Consider the following 21,335-nt stretch of genomic DNA (forward strand, 5'->3'; position numbering starts at 1 on the left):
CTAACAAAAAGACCTCTGAAAGAAATCAATATCACTTTAAATGTATTCTATATTTTGGACAGAGCAATGTGCACTATATTTTGAATATTTTCACCACTTTATTTTGCCTTCAGACAGCCTTTTCCAGTGAGAAATCACTGTTGTACAAGTCAAATATCACTGTCTCCAAAGCAATGAGACTCCTTTGGCAAAATCAGTCATTTTACTTTGCAGAACACAGAAGTTGCTGTTCTACAGCAGGCCTCGATTTGTTAGTCTGTTATTGTGTAACTCTGGTGATTTAAGGAGCTGGTCAGATTCACTCAAGTCACACAAACCAACCATTCAAGATAGTAAGCCAGCAACTGCATGGTTAAATTACTGTTTGCCAGTGGAGTTTGGTTGCTTTGTAGAGAGCAATATTTGGCTTATATAACAGTATTTTTCTTGTTTGTTTTTTTTATTTTTAGGCTAAAATATGTTTCATTGCTGGCCCTGTCCACTGCAGTCTTTAATGTAAATACCATAATATCAAAAGTACCAATATCCAGCCAGAAATACAAAATACTTAACATGAAGAAATGTGCTCTGTACAGCATGAAGAAGCAGAGAAAATCAATATTTTGTATGTTGAAAAAATCTCTACATTAGTATTTTTACTTAAAAAAAACAAACACAAAACATACTTCTTCCTCCCCTGTTCCCGGTGTACTAAATAATAATAAACACAGAGCCATCACAGTACATAAAAAAAAATTTACTCACTTAGACAGCATCACAAACAGTGACTTTAGGCAGCACAACATAAAAACATCTGTGTACAAAGCAGGCAGCATTTGTGAAATCCCATGCTCTGTTTACTGATGTGGAGTGAAGGATCTCACTGGTAAACACACACACAGACATGAGAATAAATAATCAAATATACACTTTTTTCCTTTGGCTTTCTTTCCAGTTTGTGTGTTTTTTTTAAAATCATACAACAGGTAAACAAACACCTCTATTCATTAGGAGCAGGAGGTCTTCCTGAACATCTGCGCTGCTCTCAGCCCTGATAACAACACAAATTAGACCACCTGTGTCCCTTTTAGAAAATGTTTCTTCACAAATTACAAAGACTGTCCTCATCTGGTGAAACATGGCACATTATTTCACCTTCACAAAAAAGGATCAAATTCCTTTGATTGATTCATTGTGACATACTTCCTCTCATTAGCTCTTGGTCTTCCAGGGTCAGTGCAGTGGAAAGTACGTATGGCTGTCAGACAATGAGGTAAAACATCTCCTTCAATGTGTCCTGCTGACACATCGATCCACTGGAGAGTTGATCCCTTTTCGAGGAACATTCTGTAGAAAATAATTAAAACAAACTGTTATTGCTATTGCTGCCATCACCACTACTTATAATACTGCAAATATTTGCTACTATTGGTTAGAATTGGTTAAGAATCATGGTAAAATTGTGAATATTTCTGGCCTACCACAAAGTGATAAATGCATGCAAAGTCACGCACAGAATAGACAGCATAGCTGTGATTAAAATGCTGTAGAAAAGAAAACCTTCAACTGTGCACTGTGTTCTGCTGCCAGTGCTGCGCTGTCGTGAAATATGCCTGCACGTAACATTCATGACAATAAGTCTAAAAAGTCTTTGTTGTTATTCAATAACAGGTAAAACAATTTGTACACGGGCAACTAAATATTGATTTCAGGCAAGTAGATTTCTGACCAATTAGCCCGCCCAGGTAAATAAAAAAGACCGGAATTGAAACAAAGCAGCAACAACAATGTCAAAACCTGCAGTTTCTTGAATGGCCACTTGAAGCTGGCTCCAAAAGCAAGTTAATTATTAATAATGGTCAAATTTACAGCAGAAAGAAACAAACCTTTCCCTCTTCATAACAGCTACACAGGGAGCGAATCTTTGTACAGCTCATCCTGTTTGCATTATATTAAGGCTACTGGGTGGCTGCTTCATTCGGCTGCCTCAGCCTTTGGGTGGAAAATGACTAAACTATCACGAAGAAAAGGAAATACAGCTCCAACAAAGACTGGAAAACAACTTATCTACTGATGTTGCTACTGAATCAACCAGAGGGCAAATTAACAATGATACTAATTAAGGTCCCATTCCATTTAGTGTAGCAGAGCCTTTCCAGTGAGCCAACTTGCAAAATGGCATCACCCTGACTCTGTCTGACCTGAATGGAACCTTTATTAGTATTATTGGTAACACCTGTATTTATCATTTCACATTATTTCATGTTAAAATAGCTGCAGTGAAAAAGGTCTTACCTCTCATTCGCGCCGTGTGCATCATTATTAAATAAAAAAAATTAAATAAATGTAAAAAACACTCAATTAAATTTGAGCAGACAGGAATAAAACGGCAGGTTGTAAAAGGAATAAAATACATACAAATGTGTGGACTCAGTGATGATGGAGCTGCTCTCTCATTTTGGCTGCGATCTGCTCTCTCTTCTCGCAGTGTTTGTTCAGGTCTTTGACCTCCATCGGCAGCGTGCTGTTCAACACCATCAGCACCGACTCCTCGTCTGAGAGCAGCACAAACTCACATTTCACACCACTGCAGAGAAACTCACTCACAGCGACACGACTATTTAAGTGTGGGACAAACAGCAAACTATCACGACTCACCAAACTGACTCTTGTCTTGTGGGAGTCTTCTGCCCAAAACCAGCACCACGTTCTTCCAGTTTAGTGTTTCTGTTCATGAAAAAAAGATCTGTAATTACTATCAACCACAGACTTGACAGAAGGGCTTGTTTAGATGCAGCATTTAATCAACAAAAAAAGGACAACAAAAACAGAGGGGAAGAAGACATATTGATGTAGAAAAAGGATCAGAATAATTCAATATGCTGACAGCATGCTGGCTTGTTTCACACATTTTTTCACACAACAAACCTGACAAACAATGAATCATCATGACAGAAGACAAAAGAAATATCAAAATGTAGTGTTATAGGTTTGTTTTACTGATTAAGCTTCCTTCCTGTTTGTTTTTATTCAGTTTCCTGCACAGTAAGTGTTTGTACCGCTGCATTATGCCTGTCTTAAATTAACTCTGAGCCCAAATGTTTAAAGAAAAGAAACAAGTCTGCTGCTTCTTCTCCACCAGACTGATAAAAAAAAAAATCCTGCATGTCATTATAATGGCAAACATAACATGATGATGAGTTAGCAATTAGAATTTCTCATTATTTTGAAATACAAAGTCATTATTTTGAGATACTAACTTCTTATTTTGACATAGTAACTGATTGATTTCATGTACTAACTCACTGGGTCTATTTAGATGATCTATATTGCAGGGTCTACGGTGCATGTTGCAAGGACATTTAGGGCATGTCCAACCCTACACTGCTATTTAAAGGGCACACAATCTGTGTGCAAAGTAAGGGGCAAGGGGCAAAGGGTTGTATTTAGTCTCTTAACTAATCATTATTGTGTTTTGGGTGTAACACGAAAGGAACCAGTGTCATCTCACATTCCCTTAAGAGTCAGGTATTCAAAGGACAGAGTCAGCAAGTTGGAGAAGTGAACAGTGATGCAGAAATGAACCACTGGTAGTGATTCGGACACTGTGGTTCACCTGCAGGTCGGATCAATCGGACCATAAAAATTAATACTGTGACTTGTGTGATTTTAGACATGATCCATGGCACAGAGGGATGTCTGCTCTGAAATTACTGCGAACATGGAAACGTTACTACAGTAGGTTAATTACTGAAAGCAGACTCTCTGATCATTTAAGTATTTTTAAATCGTCACAGATGAAACTCTTCAAAGGAAAAAATGTTTTAGACAAAAAGGATGGAAGTCTGGATTAATACGGCTGCTTTACTACAATCAAATTAATGACTTTGACTGTGGGCAAGACCTTTTAGATGTGCAGAAATTCTATTAATACTTCCTGACAATCCTGTTGGATGTAAACAGTCAATAAAATAACAGATCGTTAATTGCCATGTGCATAAATGAGCATTTTTATGACCACTGGATTAACTACAGTGTCCTAGAAGCAGAGTGTACGCACGCTGTGAATCCGCCGTCTGAATAATGTGTCCTTTAAATAGAAGGAAAATACTACACCATTGACTTCAGACCAGGTTTTTGTTGGTCTGTGGCACAACCACTTTGTGTTTCCTCAAGATAGAACTACACCAGCACTGCACCTGAGCACACCTCACTGTAAGACCAAGACACCCATGGGTGCAAGTACATTTGCTTTGGACACTGGGCAAGAAAATGACAACTGTGTAGGTCAGTAAACAGCAATGACAGCTGTACTGTGCAACGTGCTGCTTTGTGCCACCTGGAAGATAGAGCCTTCCATGTCATTATTCTGAGATAAGTCATTATTCTGAAAATGTCTGTCATTACTTTGAGATACTAAGTCATTATTTCTATAAAGTTTCTCAGTTATGTAATGTGTGCAATGCCTTCAAGATTTTTGTTTCCCATAGCTTCTTTATAACCCAAGTAGAGAGTAAAAACAAAGACATAACCAATAACTACTTTTTCTGATTTTTAGGGTAAAATGTTAAATAAAAAGTCAATGTAGAAGCTGTGAAACAAAATGACTGGGTTTGAAGTTATCAACCTGAGCTGTGATTATCACCATCTCTTATAAAACACACTAAAACACTAAGTTACGCTAATTAGATCAATCATAAGGGTAACAGTTATTATATAATAGGTATCAGTGTGGACTTCTTAGCTGCTGTTATGAAATAATTTCCCTCATTAACATGCAAATTTAGGCAACATGCTGTTTCAAAACCCAATGAGACAATTTAGTATACAGGCTGCCTGTGGTGTGCTGTAAGAATGAGGTCTGTGACACAATAAATGTGCGCCAGTTTGTCCTCTCATAACAAGATTGCCTCCACACACGGACACCATGACATTCAGGCATGAAATGGTAATAAAAATGAATGGATAAATGCATAAATAAATACATTTTAGCACCCACCTATGAGAGCAGAGCTGATGTAACGGATGGAATCGCAGCGGGGGACAATGACCTGCAGCGTCTGGTGTTTGGAGAGCTCCAGCAGCAGCAGGTGGCCCCCTCTAGTGCCGATCCAGAGAGCTGCAGCGCTCTGCACCAGCAGGGCCTTCACTCTGGCCCAGGAGGGAGCCGCCTCAGTGGGCAGCTCCACCTCGCTGCCCTGCCGGCCTCTGCAGCCAGAGTCATGTCTGCAGACAAACACAAACACACAGCTGCAATCATTTGAAAAACAATTTAATCTGCATAATTCGAGAGTGATATCAGAGCCATCGAGTGCTAATAATATTTATGTTTGTAGTAGTTGTTCAAAGAAATGGTTTAACTTTTCTTTTGATGTTAACTGTTATTGGCAGATATTATTTATTAAGTTTAAAATTAATTATAGCTTTGCGTTGCATTTATTTCTTATATTATAGAAACCTGGTGCTGTGGGGTTAAACATGTAAACATATTAATAATCATAATTAATATGATACAAAATATATGTTGTTTTTTTTGTCAGTTTGTTACATTTGAACAATTCTAGCTGTGCATTAGTGATGTGAAACAAACCTGTAAGCTCCAGAGAAATGATACAGAAAACATATTACATATACAATTACTAAATCCTTAATGGATTAAATTCTTGACGGTTATACATCGATAAATCACCAATCATTTACATCCCTAAATGTAATGTTGAAGTGATGAAGTGATTAGGACACTCTGCATTCTCCACCTGTTGGACTGTTTGGGGTATTTATCACTATAATATTCAGCAGGTGCAGAGAAGGGTTCCAGTGTTTCTGCTCGTAATGTTCTGCTGCAAACAAAATAAAATCCCAAAAGAAAACAAAAATCTCCAATTGTCTGATCCACTTCCTCAAAAGGCCAGACAAACCTGATTTGATGATTGACATGATTGCATGTTACCTTTCCAGATCTGTGGCTCTGAGGATTGGTAGGTGTTTTAATTAACCTTAACCTGGCTCGTAGTTGTCTGCTGTCACAGTCCAGACCAACTGAAGAATGCAGAAAGATACTGCAGTGACTTTTTCTCAGCACAAAACAACACACAGTCATTGTTTTACTGCAACCTGAGCTGATCTACACACTCTACTGTCCTTTACTGTACTTTGCTATCTGTGCGAAGGTAATTTGAGTGGCTTAATGCGATCAGTTGATTAATGATTAATCATTAACATCCCTATGATGTGTGGAACATTTTAGAGTGTGCTAAATACATGCAACTGAGTTAAAAAAAATTGTGAGAAGTTTTTGAACATGAGTTGAAACTGGCTTTTAATATGGGAAAGCTGACACAGCCTGTTTGTGTGTGTGTGCCCGTGTGTGTGTGTGTGTGTGTGTGTGTGTGTGTGTATGTGTGCATACCTAATGATCTGTGCACAGTCGATGCAGTCCACCATCCTCTCGCTCCTCTTATCCCAAACCTCGACGGTCGTTGTCCCAGTTTTGTTCAGGTAAACATATTTATCCACAACCATTCGAGACACACACGCTTCACCAGCCAACAACCGCTGCTGCCTGAGGGACACACACATGCAAACACACACACACAGACACACACAAAAGTGTTTTGTTATATCAATAATAACAACATAATGTATGATCTTAACTTTAAACTCAGGTTTCACTGCCACCTAATCCTTGAAACACTTTTTCTCATCTTGTCAAACATGCAAGAAAAACAATTTGGAAAACCCAGATTTATGCTGGATAAGTTTCCTTCTCTTCTTCAAATGGAAACAGCTTTGATAAATCCACATGCTCATCCTTCAGTCTCAGTCAGCTCAAAACTCTGAGCCAAAAATGTTCTCTTTTCCAGCCTGTATACCTAAACTTTCAACTACAAGCTGCCCTCTTATTTCCCTACATGACTTGGACTCACTGGAAGATCAGGTTTGGTCTCGTGTCGATGGTCCTGCAGACGTCGTAGTCGGCCGTGAAGGAGAGGATCTTGGTCCCACAGCCGGCCCACACACACCTGCTGTCCAACGAATGCACCGACTGGCCCAGACACATGACAGGAGTGTTGTCGTTTCCCAGTCTGAGAGTTTTAACTGGCTGCCCGTTTTCTTGCTGGGAGGAGAAGGACAAGAGGAAATTCAAGGTCCAACTGCAGCTGGATGCAATACCAGGATACATTTACTGCATAAGAGGATGAGGTGGGGGTAAAATCTGAGCAAAATGTCATAATATTCATTTAATTTTTAAAAGTCATCTTTTGAGAGGAAACACACTGGACTTTTTATTTAATATCTAACATTTACCTTTAGTACTGAGTCCTCGTAAACAGTGAGAACTCCATTGGCCGTCCCAACTAGCAAGTAATTCTTTCTTTGGCTGAAAAGAAATGAAAAACATATAAAACACTATTTTAAACAGTTTGTAGATTCACCAGAATTATTTAGAAAACTGTAGTTTGTCATTTGCAAATCTTATAGATTTACACAACTGTGGCTGCTATAGTGAAAATGTAATTTCCTGAACTTTTACTTTCTAACCATTCCCTCTCAATATTAATGATGATTCACAAGGTTTCTACACATTTTCCTCCAAACAGTCCTAAAACAAAGAAATCAATTTAACAAAACTGTCATGTATCTGTATGAAGTCAGTCATTTTCACCTCAGGATGGTATGAACTGTAGCCTGACTTTTTTCTGTCAGTCATGATAAAATAATATCAGCTGACCAGTGCTGTGGTTGAATAGTTCTTGATGTTCAGTTAGTCTAGTTTAGTGTTTTACACAGTTACCAACTTGTGATACCGATGGCGGGATTATGTCAGTTCACATCCAAATCTCTGGCCAGTAGGGGTATAATGATACCAAAAACTCAAGGTACAATAATATCACAATAAAAAGTCTAAGATACAGTACTTATCATAATATTAAATAGAAAGAAAAAATTGACTTGAAAATATTTAGTTCATTAAATAATAAATCTGTTGTTTAAAGCATATTTCCTCTTAACTTAAAGTGCATCTGCATTCCTTCTTTAATAAAATAAAAATAGCCAGCATGTGCAAAAAAATGTCATGAATTGTCTTGAAAAAACAGTCACAGCAGATATCATCACAGTCTGATACAGTACAAAGAGTAACATGATACCATCTACTATAACAGCGTATACTGGAGTAGGATATAATAAGACCAAAAAAATGATACTTATGATACTGTGTATCTGTATTAATAAGTAGTTAATTGCATAATAAAACAGTACATCATATTTACGTAATATAGCACAATATGATTTAGTATAAAGACTAGTATGACTATAGTATAATTAATGATAAAGTAATAATAAAGTACGGCAGCAGGGAGTTAATTCTCCACAAGCCTTCAGTAGAATCAGTTTTTAGTGTTTTTATGGACACTTACGCACGACGAGGGTGCACATGAAAGTATAGTGAGGTGACAGCATCTCTGACACTCTGCAGATGGTGCAAGGTGGACTTGTCCTGAGTGCTGATGACCACTAATGAACCGGACTGGGTGCCTGCCACTAGCCAATCACAGGTCTCGTTTGGGATTTGGACGGTCACAAGACACAAGACAGGACTGGTGTCAATCTCCTGCAGGAATAAAACAAAACATTAAGTATGAGGTGTGGTTGCTGGCATAAAAGGCAAACAAGTCACCATAAAAACAGACTGAAAGAGTTGAACACACTGGTTGTACTGGAACAAACACTGTGTCTCAGTGAATGCACTGCACTGTTCATTGCAGAGGCATATATTGTACTTTTTACTCCACTACACTGGTCTGACAATTTTAATTACTCGTTACTTTTCAGATCGAATTTTTATTTTTTCTCTACACTAAAAACCATGCATCGTCAAATGTAGTGAATGTGAATGTATGTGATAAAAGGACAAAGTGTTCATTTGCGGGTGAAGAAGATTCTCCTGCTTCTTAAGCTAAATAAACAATTTTAAAACCATCTTAGATTATCTATAAAATGCATTTTCATAAAGCTGAAAACAGGCTGTTTTTCTCATGAAAAGTTGACTTTTTACAGATATGTGGTTCTCACAGAAAAGTGTCTGTACAAACATATGATGATCATATAGAATTAGATGCATTGCTGTAGATTAAACCACCCAACAGTTTATTAAGTAGTTATGAATGCAACTTTAACTTGCACATTATGCAGCAGTAATATTAATCCAAAAACATCATAGACAATAGTGCATAATGAGCACTTTTACTTTTGATACTTTGGTACAGTTTGCTGATAATAGCTATTTAAATAGATTTTTTAAATGCAGGATTTTTACGTTTTTTTTCATGATGTGGTATTAGTACTTTTACTCAAATAAATTATATATATATTATATATATAGAATATATATATATATATTGAGATCTGATTTTAACTATGGACACAAGAGAAGATGAATTAAAGCATTAAAGACGTTTTCAGTTTAAAATAAAATCAAACCAAACATGAACTCAAGATTGATACCTGTGTAGTGACTGCGTCGGTGTCCAGGTCCACAGCTGTGATGGAGCCTAATCTGCGGGCACTGCTGCCTCCACCCAGCCAGGCTCTGTGGCTGGTCGAGGGGCTGTCATTGCTGCTGGAGCTCACGGTGAAGCATTCAGCGTTGAACACTCGGGGAATCACCAGCTCCCTCATCAGACACAACATCTCCCCTGAATTCAGCCTGTCAAACACCTGAACACATCACAGGAGACAAATGCTGTGATTACTGAGGTCAGAGACCATGAAACTTGTAATGCTCCATTTCTGTCTGCCACAGTGTCTTTTATTTTTTTGATAGCGCCACTGGACAGAGCTCCACAGCGGCTTGTCTCTACAGGACTATGCCTTTTCCAACTTTCTCAGTAACAATGAAAGCATCACCACCCTCTAAACACAGCTGCACAGTCTTCAGGTTCTTACCTGAGCAGAGGTGGGTCGAAACTGAGGACTTTCCCTCAAACAGTCCTTCATCAGTGTCTGGAAACCTGGCCAGGGTGAGCAACCGTAGTGTTTTACTGGATCTGTGTATGAGACAGTGAACATGTCAGTAAAAGTTCTCTGACTTTACCTTTAATATCTATGGAAGCCCAGAGAGGCAAGTGAGAAAAAATCCATATTTTAAAGTCTGACCTAAATTGTTTTCTCCCCTGTGTTTATGACTGCCACAAACATTTTTCTAAGTTACTTTTTTCACCTGTGAAACCAAGTGAAACAACACTTTTGGCAGGTGATTTTTTTTGTTAAGTGTTTGTTGTTGTAATACTCATTTCAGCCACAAGAGGCTGAAGTGCACCACTATTAAAACATATCTGAACGAGAACATAAAAGCTTTCAGTTCTATTTAGAACATGGGGTGGTGCCACACTTGCCTCTTGTGGCCACAGTTAGTGTTACAACAACAAATATAATAAATATATATGTATATATATATATATATATAATGATATATATATATATATATATATATATATATATATATATATATATATATATATATATATATATATATATATATACATATATATATATATATATCTTGACCAGAAAAAATGTCCTTTGCCAAAACTTTTTTAAAAATCTGTTTTCCCAGATGAACAAATTCATTTAGTAAAATGATCCTAAAAATTATAGCAGAAACAGACAAATAATTTAAATTAGAGGCAGTTAACAATGTTGTTATCTTATTAACTTATGTAATTAATATGGTTTTGTCTCCTTTATCAAAGTCCGCTGCAGTTTCAGAAGAATCAATCCAGAATTTAGTTTTATTTCCTAACTGTGATTATGTATTTAAGTGCATCATCACATTTAGGAAATAACAACATTTGCTGAATACATGAGAAAATAAAAAAGTGTGATTTCATGTAATCTCCCAGAAGAATGACCTCTTATTGACTTATTGTGAGCATCAGCACAATAGCACTTTAACTGATAGTGATTAACACCAGTTCAGACTTACATCAAGGCATTAAACAATGTGGAGAACAGTTGCTTTCAGGTGACAAAGATTTTCTACAACTCAAGTTTGTGCTTCAGGAAAGAAGTCTTTATTTATTACCTGGCAGTTTTCTCTGCACTGCAACCTCATCAAATTCACTGGGGAACTTCATGCCGTCAGAGATGCGCTCACCACAGGTCAGCAGGTCGTAGAGCAGCAGGCCAAATGAGAATACATCAGCCTGCTGGTTATAGATCACATTACCTCGGGCAACCTCTGGTGCTCGGAAACCTGCCAGATACACAGTAATCAATTTCAAAAGCAATGCATGACCTTGAATATATAAATAAAGATTTACAGTATAAGGTTTGCGAAGGCGTCTCACCTGGCGTGCCCTCTGAGCTCCTCACTCCCATGCTGCAGCAGTACTGAGCAATGCCGTAGTCTGTGATCTTGGCAATGATCTCAGAGTCGGTCTTCAGGTTGAACAGAAGGACATTGTGTGGCTTGAGATCCCGATAGATGATCATGGCTGAGTGAAGGTACCTGATCACACAGAACAAACAGTTACCTAGGCATTGTCTTTTCAGATGTTCACATTTTTCACACCATAGTTTTCAAAATTTCAGTCTGATTCTGAAATATTGTAAAATGGCAGTAATTCTTCACTAACATCAAAATTTATTACACCAAAAACTCAGCTAGTTATCTTTACTCTAAAGAAAAAAGAGAAGACAATGAATATAACACAATTATCTCTAATTCTCTACCTGAGTCCATCAGCCACCTGCAGGGCGATTCTGTGCTGCAGCTTTCGGTTGAGGCTGCCGTTCTCGTGTTCAAACAGGGAGTCCAGTGAGCCTCGTGGAGCCAGCTCCATCACCAGGACCTGAGGAGCTGAGCCGGCTGCCAGGAGACCTACAAGACTGGGGTGACGGAGGCGACCCAACACCACCAACTCCTGGAGAGCAGCGGACCGTGAAGAGAAGTCAAGGAAAGGAAAGACGGTGACTGAGATTTAATTCACTTTAATGTACTGTCTGAGATGCAGCAACATTTTAAACTGTCAGTGTTACCTGTCTAAGGAGTCTGTAGATGTAAAGCTCAGATGCATGCTTGTTGAATATTTTCACAGCTACTTCTTCATTTTTGTAGACACCTCGATACACAGTCCCAAAGCCACCGTCCCCTGTGAATAAAACGTATGTGATTATGCGTTTCATTTAGAATTGCCAAGGAATTGTGAAACAAAAGATTGTTTTTTGAGTAAAACATGCACAGAAAGGCAAAAATAGAAAAAAAAACAATGCCAATCCTTGGCTTCTAAATAATCAGTTATTTAAAAAGAGAAATTATTATGTACGGAACAGCGTACCCAGTCTGTTCTCTTTAGCCATGTCTACTTCCAGCTCTTCACTGTCCAGTATTGTTCCTGCAGGCTGGTCACTGAGCACCAAGTCGGGAGCAATCTGAGTGATGGGAAGTGTGCAGCGAGGGTCCTCTGGGTTCTTCAGCAGAAAATCTGTGATTGATAATGTAGTCATACACATAGTAGATTTTAGATAATTGGAACCAGGTATGTGGAATGATTAAAGTGACTTTTAGGAACTGAACACAAAGTGTTTTGTACCAAGCTTTTATGGGTAAAAAAGGAACATCGTTAAAAGTTTGTTCTTTTTTAGTGTGGTTTCAGTACCGTTGTCAAAATAGGGGAAGAGGTCCTCGAGCAGAATCTTGCTGCACTCCTGCCCGTCCTCAAAGCTGTAGAGAGCCCACTTCTTCAGCAGAGCCTCACCACTGCCGTGCATGTCGGTGTTCAGCAGGCCAGGAAACCATTCCTCCAGTAGGGAGTCGATGTGATCCACCACCTGACCCAGCAGCACCCGGCCTGGGGGGAAGAGAGATATGGTGTTATTTATAGTAAACATATGGATATTTGGGTTTACATGTTCTCTGTTAAACCAAATCTGCACACAATAAAAATATTTAAAACAGAGTTTATAAAACCTTCCATGAACTATCAGGAGTGTATATGAAATAACAATATCTCATGCATTACTTGATGCAAGAACAGTACGTGAACTAATGCATCAACGACCATATTTCAGTTATTATGATTTCTATGTTATTAATAATGTCTTCACCAAATCTTTACCCAAAAAAGTGAAAGAACTCTTTGTTCCCCACAAAAAACCTCTTTTCATGTCATTCAAACAGACTCATTTCTAAATATTAAAGTCTTGCAAGACTTGGACTTTTCAAAACAACAGCACCTTTTCGTGAAGAGGGCACAGTTATTCTGACGAAACTGGAGGGATTCTGCTCCACCGCTGCAGCCTCCACCAGACAATAAGCCTCTGGAGACCAGCTCAGGTACACGCCTCTCCTCCAGTAGATCCGGTTGGGTCGCACAGCTTTTTCTGGATCACACAAAGCAAGATGACTCATTTTATAAATCACCGGCCTCTTTCTATGAATTTAAACCTACAGGATGGAAAAGTGACAGTGTCTACTGTATGCTCAATTTACCTCTTCCACCAAGCAAGTAAGCAGAAAACTCCAGTAAGCGGCTGATTTGGCGAGACCAGTAATCCATGGGGAAGTACGGCATCTCATACAGACGCACAATCACCTCTGAGTTCTCACAGTGAGGCAGATCTATGACTGGTCTGTGTTTGGACAAACTAAAAAGGAACACAAGAGCAGTTAGATATGAAATTAGATATTTCGATATGTTAATTTCCAAAAGCATAAACATCTGCAGCTGCGACTTTAAACACACCTGCTGGGCACCAGTAGCTGGTCTTCGCCGAAGGGCAGAGCGATCTGAAACTTCTCCAGCAGTTTGAAGTACTGCGTCAGGTGGCTCTTAGGGAAACATTTGGTCTCGAACAGAAACCTTTCCACCACTGAGCGCTGAACGACTCCTTTAGGATGCTCCCAGAGGCCACAGCTCTTTAATGTCAGTTTCTGCACAGAGAACAGACAACACCTCCATCTGTGCACCTGATAGATCTGTGATATGCTTTATCAACCATGTACCTGCATACAAGTGTTAATTAAGGATTTTTATGAGGCTGGTATTTTGGATGTTTTAGCTGTAATTAATGGTACTGATTTCTGCACTGTTGGAGACATTTTTCACCAGTGAAATAATATTTATGTACAGTAAAGACAATATGCAGTTGGATCACAACAATCTTTTGATATATAGTGTGGGTATAATAACAACTAGGCTAAAATAAGATATCTCGAAAAGGAAACCAATTGTCCACTAAAGTAAAAGTGACAATAGATGTGTTTCTAAGGTTAGATAAAACTGCCACATGCTGTCCTCAAGTCCAAGACAAGATCAATTAGCCTGAACAAAGATACAAAACATGTGTGATTGTCTCTGTGTGCTCATATGAGGCTACTGTACCTGGGAGATGATGTTGCACAGCCACTGTGGGTCGATAAAGTAGAGCTCTTGTAGCTGAAGTGCAGGATCATCAAAGTGCAGTAAAACTCCTTCAGTGTCAGAGGAGGGAGAATAAAACAACCAATCTTGGTCAGATATATTATTGATCCTTAACAAATTTCTGTCTGTCATAGGATACCTACAGTGGCTTTGAAACTCTCATAAAAAGCATGGAAGAAGACCCACACTGTCTGCAGAAACATATGTATGAATATTATATTCCATTTCTACCATACTTGGCCAATAAACCCTTGTAAATCCTACACACTAGACCTTTACATTCATATAACCACACATCATCCTGTTCTCCGCCTGCTACACACACCACTACTACTGCATAATTCAATAAAGTGTGTACAGCTGTGACTGAGCTGAGGAGGAATTAGGGCCGTACCAAATGCTTCAAAGCTTTGTTTGTTGCCACGGTCTTCAAACTGCAAAATTATTAACTATTCATATATATGTTGGCTCATGTGGCTGGTGTTGTGTCAGTCTGTGTCAAGCTCGTGCTGAAGTTGCTGCTCTTTCTTCTTACAGCGGGTCATCATGCTGCACGACTGAGCTCGAAGCACAGTGGCAAAACACCAGGGGCATGAGCAACACTGAGGCACATTCAGTGGGCCAGAGAAAAGGAGGCACATGACTCATCGTCCTTGTTGCAAAGCTTTGAAAAAAAAAAAAATCAAATAAGTGCTGCCAAAGCTTCAAAGCCCCAAGAAAAGTTATTTAGGACAGCCCTATGAGGAATATTAATGAGTCAGGACACCACACAAAATTAAAGGGATATAAGGACCATCCATTTCCATTTAAAGAAAGTTTATAGTCTGTGTGGATGTAGCAGGTTTCCTACCGGCTTCACTGAGGAAGTGGATGGCGTGGGGCAGCTCAGACTCATCTAGCTGCAGCTGTCTCTCCTGGATGAGCTGCAGCAGCTCCTGGTGCCTAAGAACAGGGAACTCTGGAGGAACCCTGGTTCTCTCCTGCAGAACCCGGCGCTCCAGCTCCACGTAGCTGTCTGGAACCAGCTGGCCCATCACAGGCTGGCCCTGGATCTATGAAACAGAGGGGAGATGGGAAGGTGAGGGCAGAGGAGAGGAAAAAGAAAAGAAAGGTTTAATCAGCTGTTTGTGTCCTTTTACCTTGAAGCTGGTGACCTCTCTGGCGATAGCCTTGCGGAGTTTGGTCATGGCATCCGAGTCCTCGCAAGCAGAGACCATGTGGTAGTCCCTGATGGCAGGGAAGCCCTGGTGGCTCAGCAGGTCCTCTCTGATCCTGGTGAGGCAGGCCTGAAGCTGCTGCTCGTCGCTCACATCTGTGTGGGTTCCCACAAGGACGACCGGGGACAGAGGAGCTACAGCCTGGAGTGAAGAGGAGGGCAAGGAGTTTTCAGAATAGTTGCCTCTGTGAACCACTCAATTTGCAGTTCACATCCATTTTTGACCAGACTCACATAGTATATGTAGTAAAGACTAATATAAAATGACATCATCTCATCATTTTCTCCTTTAAGATATTGGTGTGTAATTTTGTTGCGAAACCTCACCAGGTAGATCTACTTTTTCCTTTCATGTCCCACATGATTGGAATGAGCTGCAAGACATACTTTCTATTTGGGAACTTGTTCTTCTCTTGACATACTTACTACTTTGTTTACTACTTTGGTAGGACAAAACTTTGGTATGCTTTTGTGATGTATGCTTCTTGTCTGTCATCTGTACTTTTATATAAAACCTTTTTATTCTATTTTTTGCTGCCCATCTTGACCGGCACTCCCTGGCAGAAGAGATATTGTATCTCAGTGGGGCCTTTCTGGTTAAATAAAGGATAAATACATAAAAATAGAAAATGCTGCTCTGATCTCAACAGTTATTCGTTATTTTATGACTCACTTTGATGTTGAAGAGCCAGGGTTTGAGGGCATCCACCTGACTGGCTCCTTTGCTGAGGTTGTAAACCACCAGGTAGAGAGCTCTGGAAGTCAGGAAGTGAGGGTGGGAGCCGCTGAACTCCTCTCCACCTGTGGGGGTAAAGAAACAGGGGTTGAAACTAAATCACAACACACACCTCTCTCAAATATGTGATGTATTTCAATCAGTGTCTTATATCATGCAAGACATAAGACACAGGAATTATGTGCCTCCTCTATACAAATCTTGCCTCATTCCTTCAAAGAAAAGAGAAAAGAGAAAGAACTTGGAACACTCATAGCTGGGATGTGGAGGAACAGAATTCAATCACTTTAAATAGAGGAGATAAGCAGTAGGCAGTATTAATTTTCCAGTAGGCAAAACATCACACCATACTGAAAATAGCGCCAAACAGTGAAAAAACATGCGGAAAACACAATGTAAATATGAAATTTCTGCCAGTTTCATATATTAAAGGGACAATATGTAATAACTGCATGTCCAAAAATTAGTGCTGCAGGCCAAACAGCGAGTTGGAGACATAGTCAGTGTATTAAATAGGTTGAAATCCTGTTTAATATTTAAACTGTTGTTGAAGCAATTTTTTTTCCACCTGCTCCCTAATCCCCAGACTTGGAGAAGCTCTGAGGCTTTTAAAAGAGCAAAAACCTCTCAAAGGAACATAAAAACTTGAAATTGAGGATGTTTTTTTCAAACTTTGCTGTTTCAATCACCTTTTTCTGATCTGATTTCAAAATGTGCATAAAAACATGTTGATGGAAACACAGCTGTACACTGCTGCACATTCAACTTGTTTTCAAATGAATCCATTCTAACGTCATATGTTGACTAACCTGAGAAGTCCCAGACGTTCAGCACCATTTTCTTCTTGTCCCGTTCCCTGATGGTCCAGTCCCGGACGTCGATGCCAACAGCCCTCCCAGTTTTCGAGTTTAACTGGGAGCGCTTTAGCTTCATCAGCTGATGGATCAGCGCGGTCTTCCCGCTGCCCGCATTCCCCACCACGATGAGTTTCATCCGGTAGTACGGCACCGCCTTCTTCAGCCGCTGCTGCAGGAACCTGGGACAGAGGGTGGAGAAAAAGTATGAGATTTAATTAATGACTTTTCTTCTACAATTTCAAATCTGATTATAAAGCGTGGTCAAAAAAAAAGACTATTTAATATAAATATCTCCTCTAAAAATGAGCCCCTGACCTGACAATGTCTTTGGTCTTGCTACCAATGAGTTTGAGGTCCAGCTGGAGTCGAAGGCCGTCCAGCGGCAGGTCCCACAGTCGGCTGAGTTTCCCCATCTCATCCGGGAAGGAGCGGAGGTTAGCATTACGACTCACATCCAGGGAGGTGAGACCTTCCAACAGGCCAATCTGTGGAGGGATCTGAAAAGAGACACCACAACCATCAAAGGTACACATTTACAGTGCTCGGTACTTTCACAACATAAATTAATTTGACACTGATTATTAATGGTGTTAGAACGATTACAAACGGGCTCTTATGGTAAAAATCATGCAAACTATTCTTTACCTCAGTGAGCTTGTTGTCACTCAGGTGGAGTTTCTCCAGTCTGACCCATTTGTAGATCGGTCCACTCAGATCCAGATCTTTGATGCAGTTATGACTAAACATCAGCTCTCTGAGGTTACTGGACACCCATAATCCCGGGCCAGGCAGAGCAGCAATCTTGTTGTTTCTCATGTCAACTGACCGCAAGCTGCACAAATGAAGTACACAAATTAAGTGATTTTATCTTATGATACAGCTTTGAGAGTGAATTAATGTTAATAATCCATTAAATTGTATACACTAGAAATGGAAAACAAACTAAGTATCTGACTTACTTTGGGAGATTAAGTACAGCCTGAGAAACTTCAGTGAAATTATTGTTTGCGAGTTTCAATGTAGTGATTTTGGATGGGAGATGTGACAGGGAACCTGGAGAAAAACAGTAAAAAAAACATATTTTTGTGTTTCCACAAGACATAATATGAATATGAGGTATATTTACATTTTGAACACAAAAAGTCATTATTACTGATATTCAACACAGAATAATTTAAGATCATATTGATGAAGGCCTATGAAGCCAATCTCTGATATTTCTTTTTTAAAAGCTTTTACAGCTGTGTCAACAGTCTGACTAATGTGTTTCGGAGGGAAGTCTGTTTTGATTAAATATTCTCAAGTATTTGTTTGCCATATTGAAAATAATCCCATTTACTTTGTCCACATGATCTTATTCAGGGTCATGTTGTGCTTGAGTGTTTACTGGGAAGACAAAGAAAGCACAAAGCTTTTCAGCTCCAGATTTTGAATCTATTAATCAGTTGATGGTACTCACAGATTTTGTTCATGGAAATGTTCAAAGTTTCCAGTTTGGGGCAGCCGGTCAGGAAGTCTGGAGAAATATTCTCCATGCTGTTCTTGCTCACATCAAGCAGCTTGATCTCCGGCAGACACAGAGGCACACACAGCTCAGTTATACTGTTACTGAAAAGAGAAAGAAGAAAAATAACAGTTGGCTTCACCATTCTGATATTAGACAAGTGGATGCGTGGTACTGTCATAAAATAACTGAGGAAACAGGGAAAAACAGGGCAGAATCTGTCCCAAATGTTAAAATGATGAGTTTGACTGTGTGGAGGGGAATCAGATGCTTTTTCCTTCTTTCTCATAAAATATTGCACTTACTTGAAAACAAAAATCCCACACTTGTATCCCATGACTAACATTAAACCTGCAGTGTTCACACCATGCTGATTAAGCTGATCACCACCAACGCTCCAATCTGGTGTCTGTAGTGATATTCCAGCGCCAGCGTACCTGTCATGATGCTTTGTACATCAACTAGCAATGATCGGTTTGCCAGAGCTGAAGGGGGGGAGCAAATGAAGCAATAGCATACCTTGACAGAGCTTGTGATATTACTGTCACTGCCAGAGGGGGGAGATAAAAGATATGCATCACACTTTGCTGCAACTTAAATTAAACATTTTCTATAGTATAATACAAAGAGCACTGTGCAGCACTGGTTGTTTGTTTTGTCTGAGTGCTTTCTGTTAATCCTTCTGCTCACTAATTTGTTAGAAAGGTTTCTGAGGAAACTGAAAATAAAGTTGACTTTACATAGATTTGTACGCACAGCAGCCAACAACCTAATTAGATTTGTGTACTGATGTGAGAGTTGAGGTCAGAAGTCTTGATTACACTACTTTCCCCTATACACAGTAGAAGTCAGTAGATAGTGCAATAATGTGTTGCGTCATTTCTGGAAATACCCCATAATGACTGAAGACATGCCATGCTTTGTGCCAATAAATTGCAGAAATCAAGTTTCGTAATTTAATACTTTTCCATATTTCCTTCTTTATGTAATGGAAGAATAAAAAAAAAATTTATAATGTGGTCATGCTGTTTACACAGAAACCGAAAAATCTAAACAATGAAAGTGACATTTAAGTGAGAACACTCACTTGACACACACTCACTTCCTAATGTAAAAATGAAGAACTCAGAACCTCTTCACAACAAGTACACAAACAAGAACAAAACACTTGAATGATATACAACCGTGTTGACACTGAGTATTCAAACCTGCAACCTACCCTTCCATAAACAGCTCCTCCAGTTGGTCCATGGCGCGGCCCAGCTCGTGAGGGAATGTGGTGATTTTGTTGAAAGACAAATTGAGCTGCCGTAGTGACGGGCAGGTGACAGCAGGGTCAAAGGTCAGCAGGGGACCCACACAGTTACGGGAGACATTCAGCATGCTCAGTGAGACCAGAGACAGCAGCTCCACTGGCAGTGACTGGAGCTGATTACCCTGCAGGTCCAGTCGAGTCAGGCTCTTCAAACTCTGTCAAATCAAAATCAAAAAGCTTCAGTGTACTTTTCCTTTAATCGTTTAATACCATATCGGTTATTCAGCACAGATCAGATGTTTTATTACCTGGCAAAGAGCTGAGGGAAACTCCAGCAGACAGTTGTGGCTCAGGTCCAGGCGTAGGAGATGTCCCAGCTGCTGCTGAACGATGCCGTCATCCATCAGACAGGACAGAGAGTCCAGCTCGTTACCTGACAAGTCCAGCAGGCGGATCCTCTCCCTTTCTTTGGGCAGAGCAGCAGAGTTCTCACCTGATCCAAACACTGAGGAGGAGATGGATCATTAGTTATGATCTCTTCGAAGTCAAGAGCTTCAACAGTGGCAAAATTGCATTTAGAGACAGATGTTTTGAGACTCTGTTGAAAGATGTACAACAAGACACTGCTGCTCTTTCAAGAAATGAAAAAGGAACTTTTTGCATTATCCAGCTAAACTGAAAACCTTAAGTAATTTATTGAATCCTGTTCATTTAAAAATCATGTGAGGCCATTTTTAACATTTTGCTATTTTCTTATGAACAACTTAATTGAGCATTATGTAGCAACTGCATGTGCAAAAATGAGTACAGCAGTCCAAACAGTGAGTTGGAGCCATAACTGGTTCATTAAATAGGTTGAAATCCTATTTAATATAGTATAATCTATGGTTGAAGTGAGTAGATTGTGTTGAAGTGATAGTTTGTGGTGGTGGCTGCACAGACCCTGCTCTGTGCCTGTTTTCTTATTTTCTCTTGCAGCGTGCCAAGTGTTGGAGTTTCTCCAGTCATCCCAAGATATGAGTGAAACAGCCTATTGCTTTTGCAACCGCTTTTATAACCCTGTTTTTTCATTCTGTCATGTGACAGGCTCCTTCAGAGCAACACATATAACTGAGAAAATGAAAGAAAATTGCAGCTGAGCTTTTAATATCCATGAATTCACATTATAGACATGACCACTGACCACCCTGTAATGAACTGGCCACGTTTTCACACATTGACCATACATGGTCCATCTACATTCTAGGTTTGACCTAGTCTTGGTAGAATAACAGGCAGCAAGCTTAATCACTTAATTCACTGTCACTGATCAAACAGAATGCTTCCTTTATATCCATCGTATGAGAATAAATAATACATAAC

The 21,335-nt window shown here is 39.5% G+C and overlaps 1 protein-coding gene across 1 annotated transcript in view; it reads right to left on the reverse strand.

The window, feature by feature from the left end:
- Window positions 1-715: 715 nt before the first annotated feature.
- The window catches only part of lrrk2 (leucine-rich repeat kinase 2), a 41,110-nt gene continuing 20,490 nt past the window's right edge, over window positions 716-21,335 (reverse strand). The window contains exons 23-52 of the mRNA XM_084734759.1: window positions 20,282-20,478; window positions 19,938-20,188; window positions 18,674-18,822; window positions 18,174-18,267; window positions 17,860-18,046; window positions 17,530-17,711; window positions 17,167-17,393; window positions 16,295-16,422; window positions 15,545-15,763; window positions 15,256-15,457; window positions 14,367-14,455; window positions 13,728-13,915; window positions 13,475-13,629; window positions 13,219-13,365; window positions 12,642-12,833; window positions 12,321-12,467; window positions 12,022-12,134; window positions 11,716-11,906; window positions 11,331-11,491; window positions 11,066-11,236; window positions 9,928-10,028; window positions 9,487-9,699; window positions 8,400-8,593; window positions 7,288-7,360; window positions 6,906-7,096; window positions 6,389-6,541; window positions 4,979-5,205; window positions 2,638-2,706; window positions 2,398-2,534; window positions 716-1,326 (exon numbers count right to left, since the gene is read on the reverse strand). Coding sequence (XP_084590885.1) covers window positions 2,410-2,534; window positions 2,638-2,706; window positions 4,979-5,205; window positions 6,389-6,541; window positions 6,906-7,096; window positions 7,288-7,360; window positions 8,400-8,593; window positions 9,487-9,699; window positions 9,928-10,028; window positions 11,066-11,236; window positions 11,331-11,491; window positions 11,716-11,906; window positions 12,022-12,134; window positions 12,321-12,467; window positions 12,642-12,833; window positions 13,219-13,365; window positions 13,475-13,629; window positions 13,728-13,915; window positions 14,367-14,455; window positions 15,256-15,457; window positions 15,545-15,763; window positions 16,295-16,422; window positions 17,167-17,393; window positions 17,530-17,711; window positions 17,860-18,046; window positions 18,174-18,267; window positions 18,674-18,822; window positions 19,938-20,188; window positions 20,282-20,478 — 4,736 coding nt within the window. The 3' untranslated portion in view covers window positions 716-1,326; window positions 2,398-2,409. The remainder of the gene's footprint in view (window positions 1,327-2,397; window positions 2,535-2,637; window positions 2,707-4,978; window positions 5,206-6,388; window positions 6,542-6,905; window positions 7,097-7,287; window positions 7,361-8,399; window positions 8,594-9,486; window positions 9,700-9,927; window positions 10,029-11,065; window positions 11,237-11,330; window positions 11,492-11,715; window positions 11,907-12,021; window positions 12,135-12,320; window positions 12,468-12,641; window positions 12,834-13,218; window positions 13,366-13,474; window positions 13,630-13,727; window positions 13,916-14,366; window positions 14,456-15,255; window positions 15,458-15,544; window positions 15,764-16,294; window positions 16,423-17,166; window positions 17,394-17,529; window positions 17,712-17,859; window positions 18,047-18,173; window positions 18,268-18,673; window positions 18,823-19,937; window positions 20,189-20,281; window positions 20,479-21,335) is intronic.

The sequence above is a fragment of the Lutjanus erythropterus genome, chromosome 13, assembly GCF_056507025.1.
Source record: "Lutjanus erythropterus isolate fLutEry1 chromosome 13, fLutEry1.hap2, whole genome shotgun sequence".
NCBI lineage: Eukaryota > Metazoa > Chordata > Actinopteri > Lutjaniformes > Lutjanidae > Lutjanus > Lutjanus erythropterus.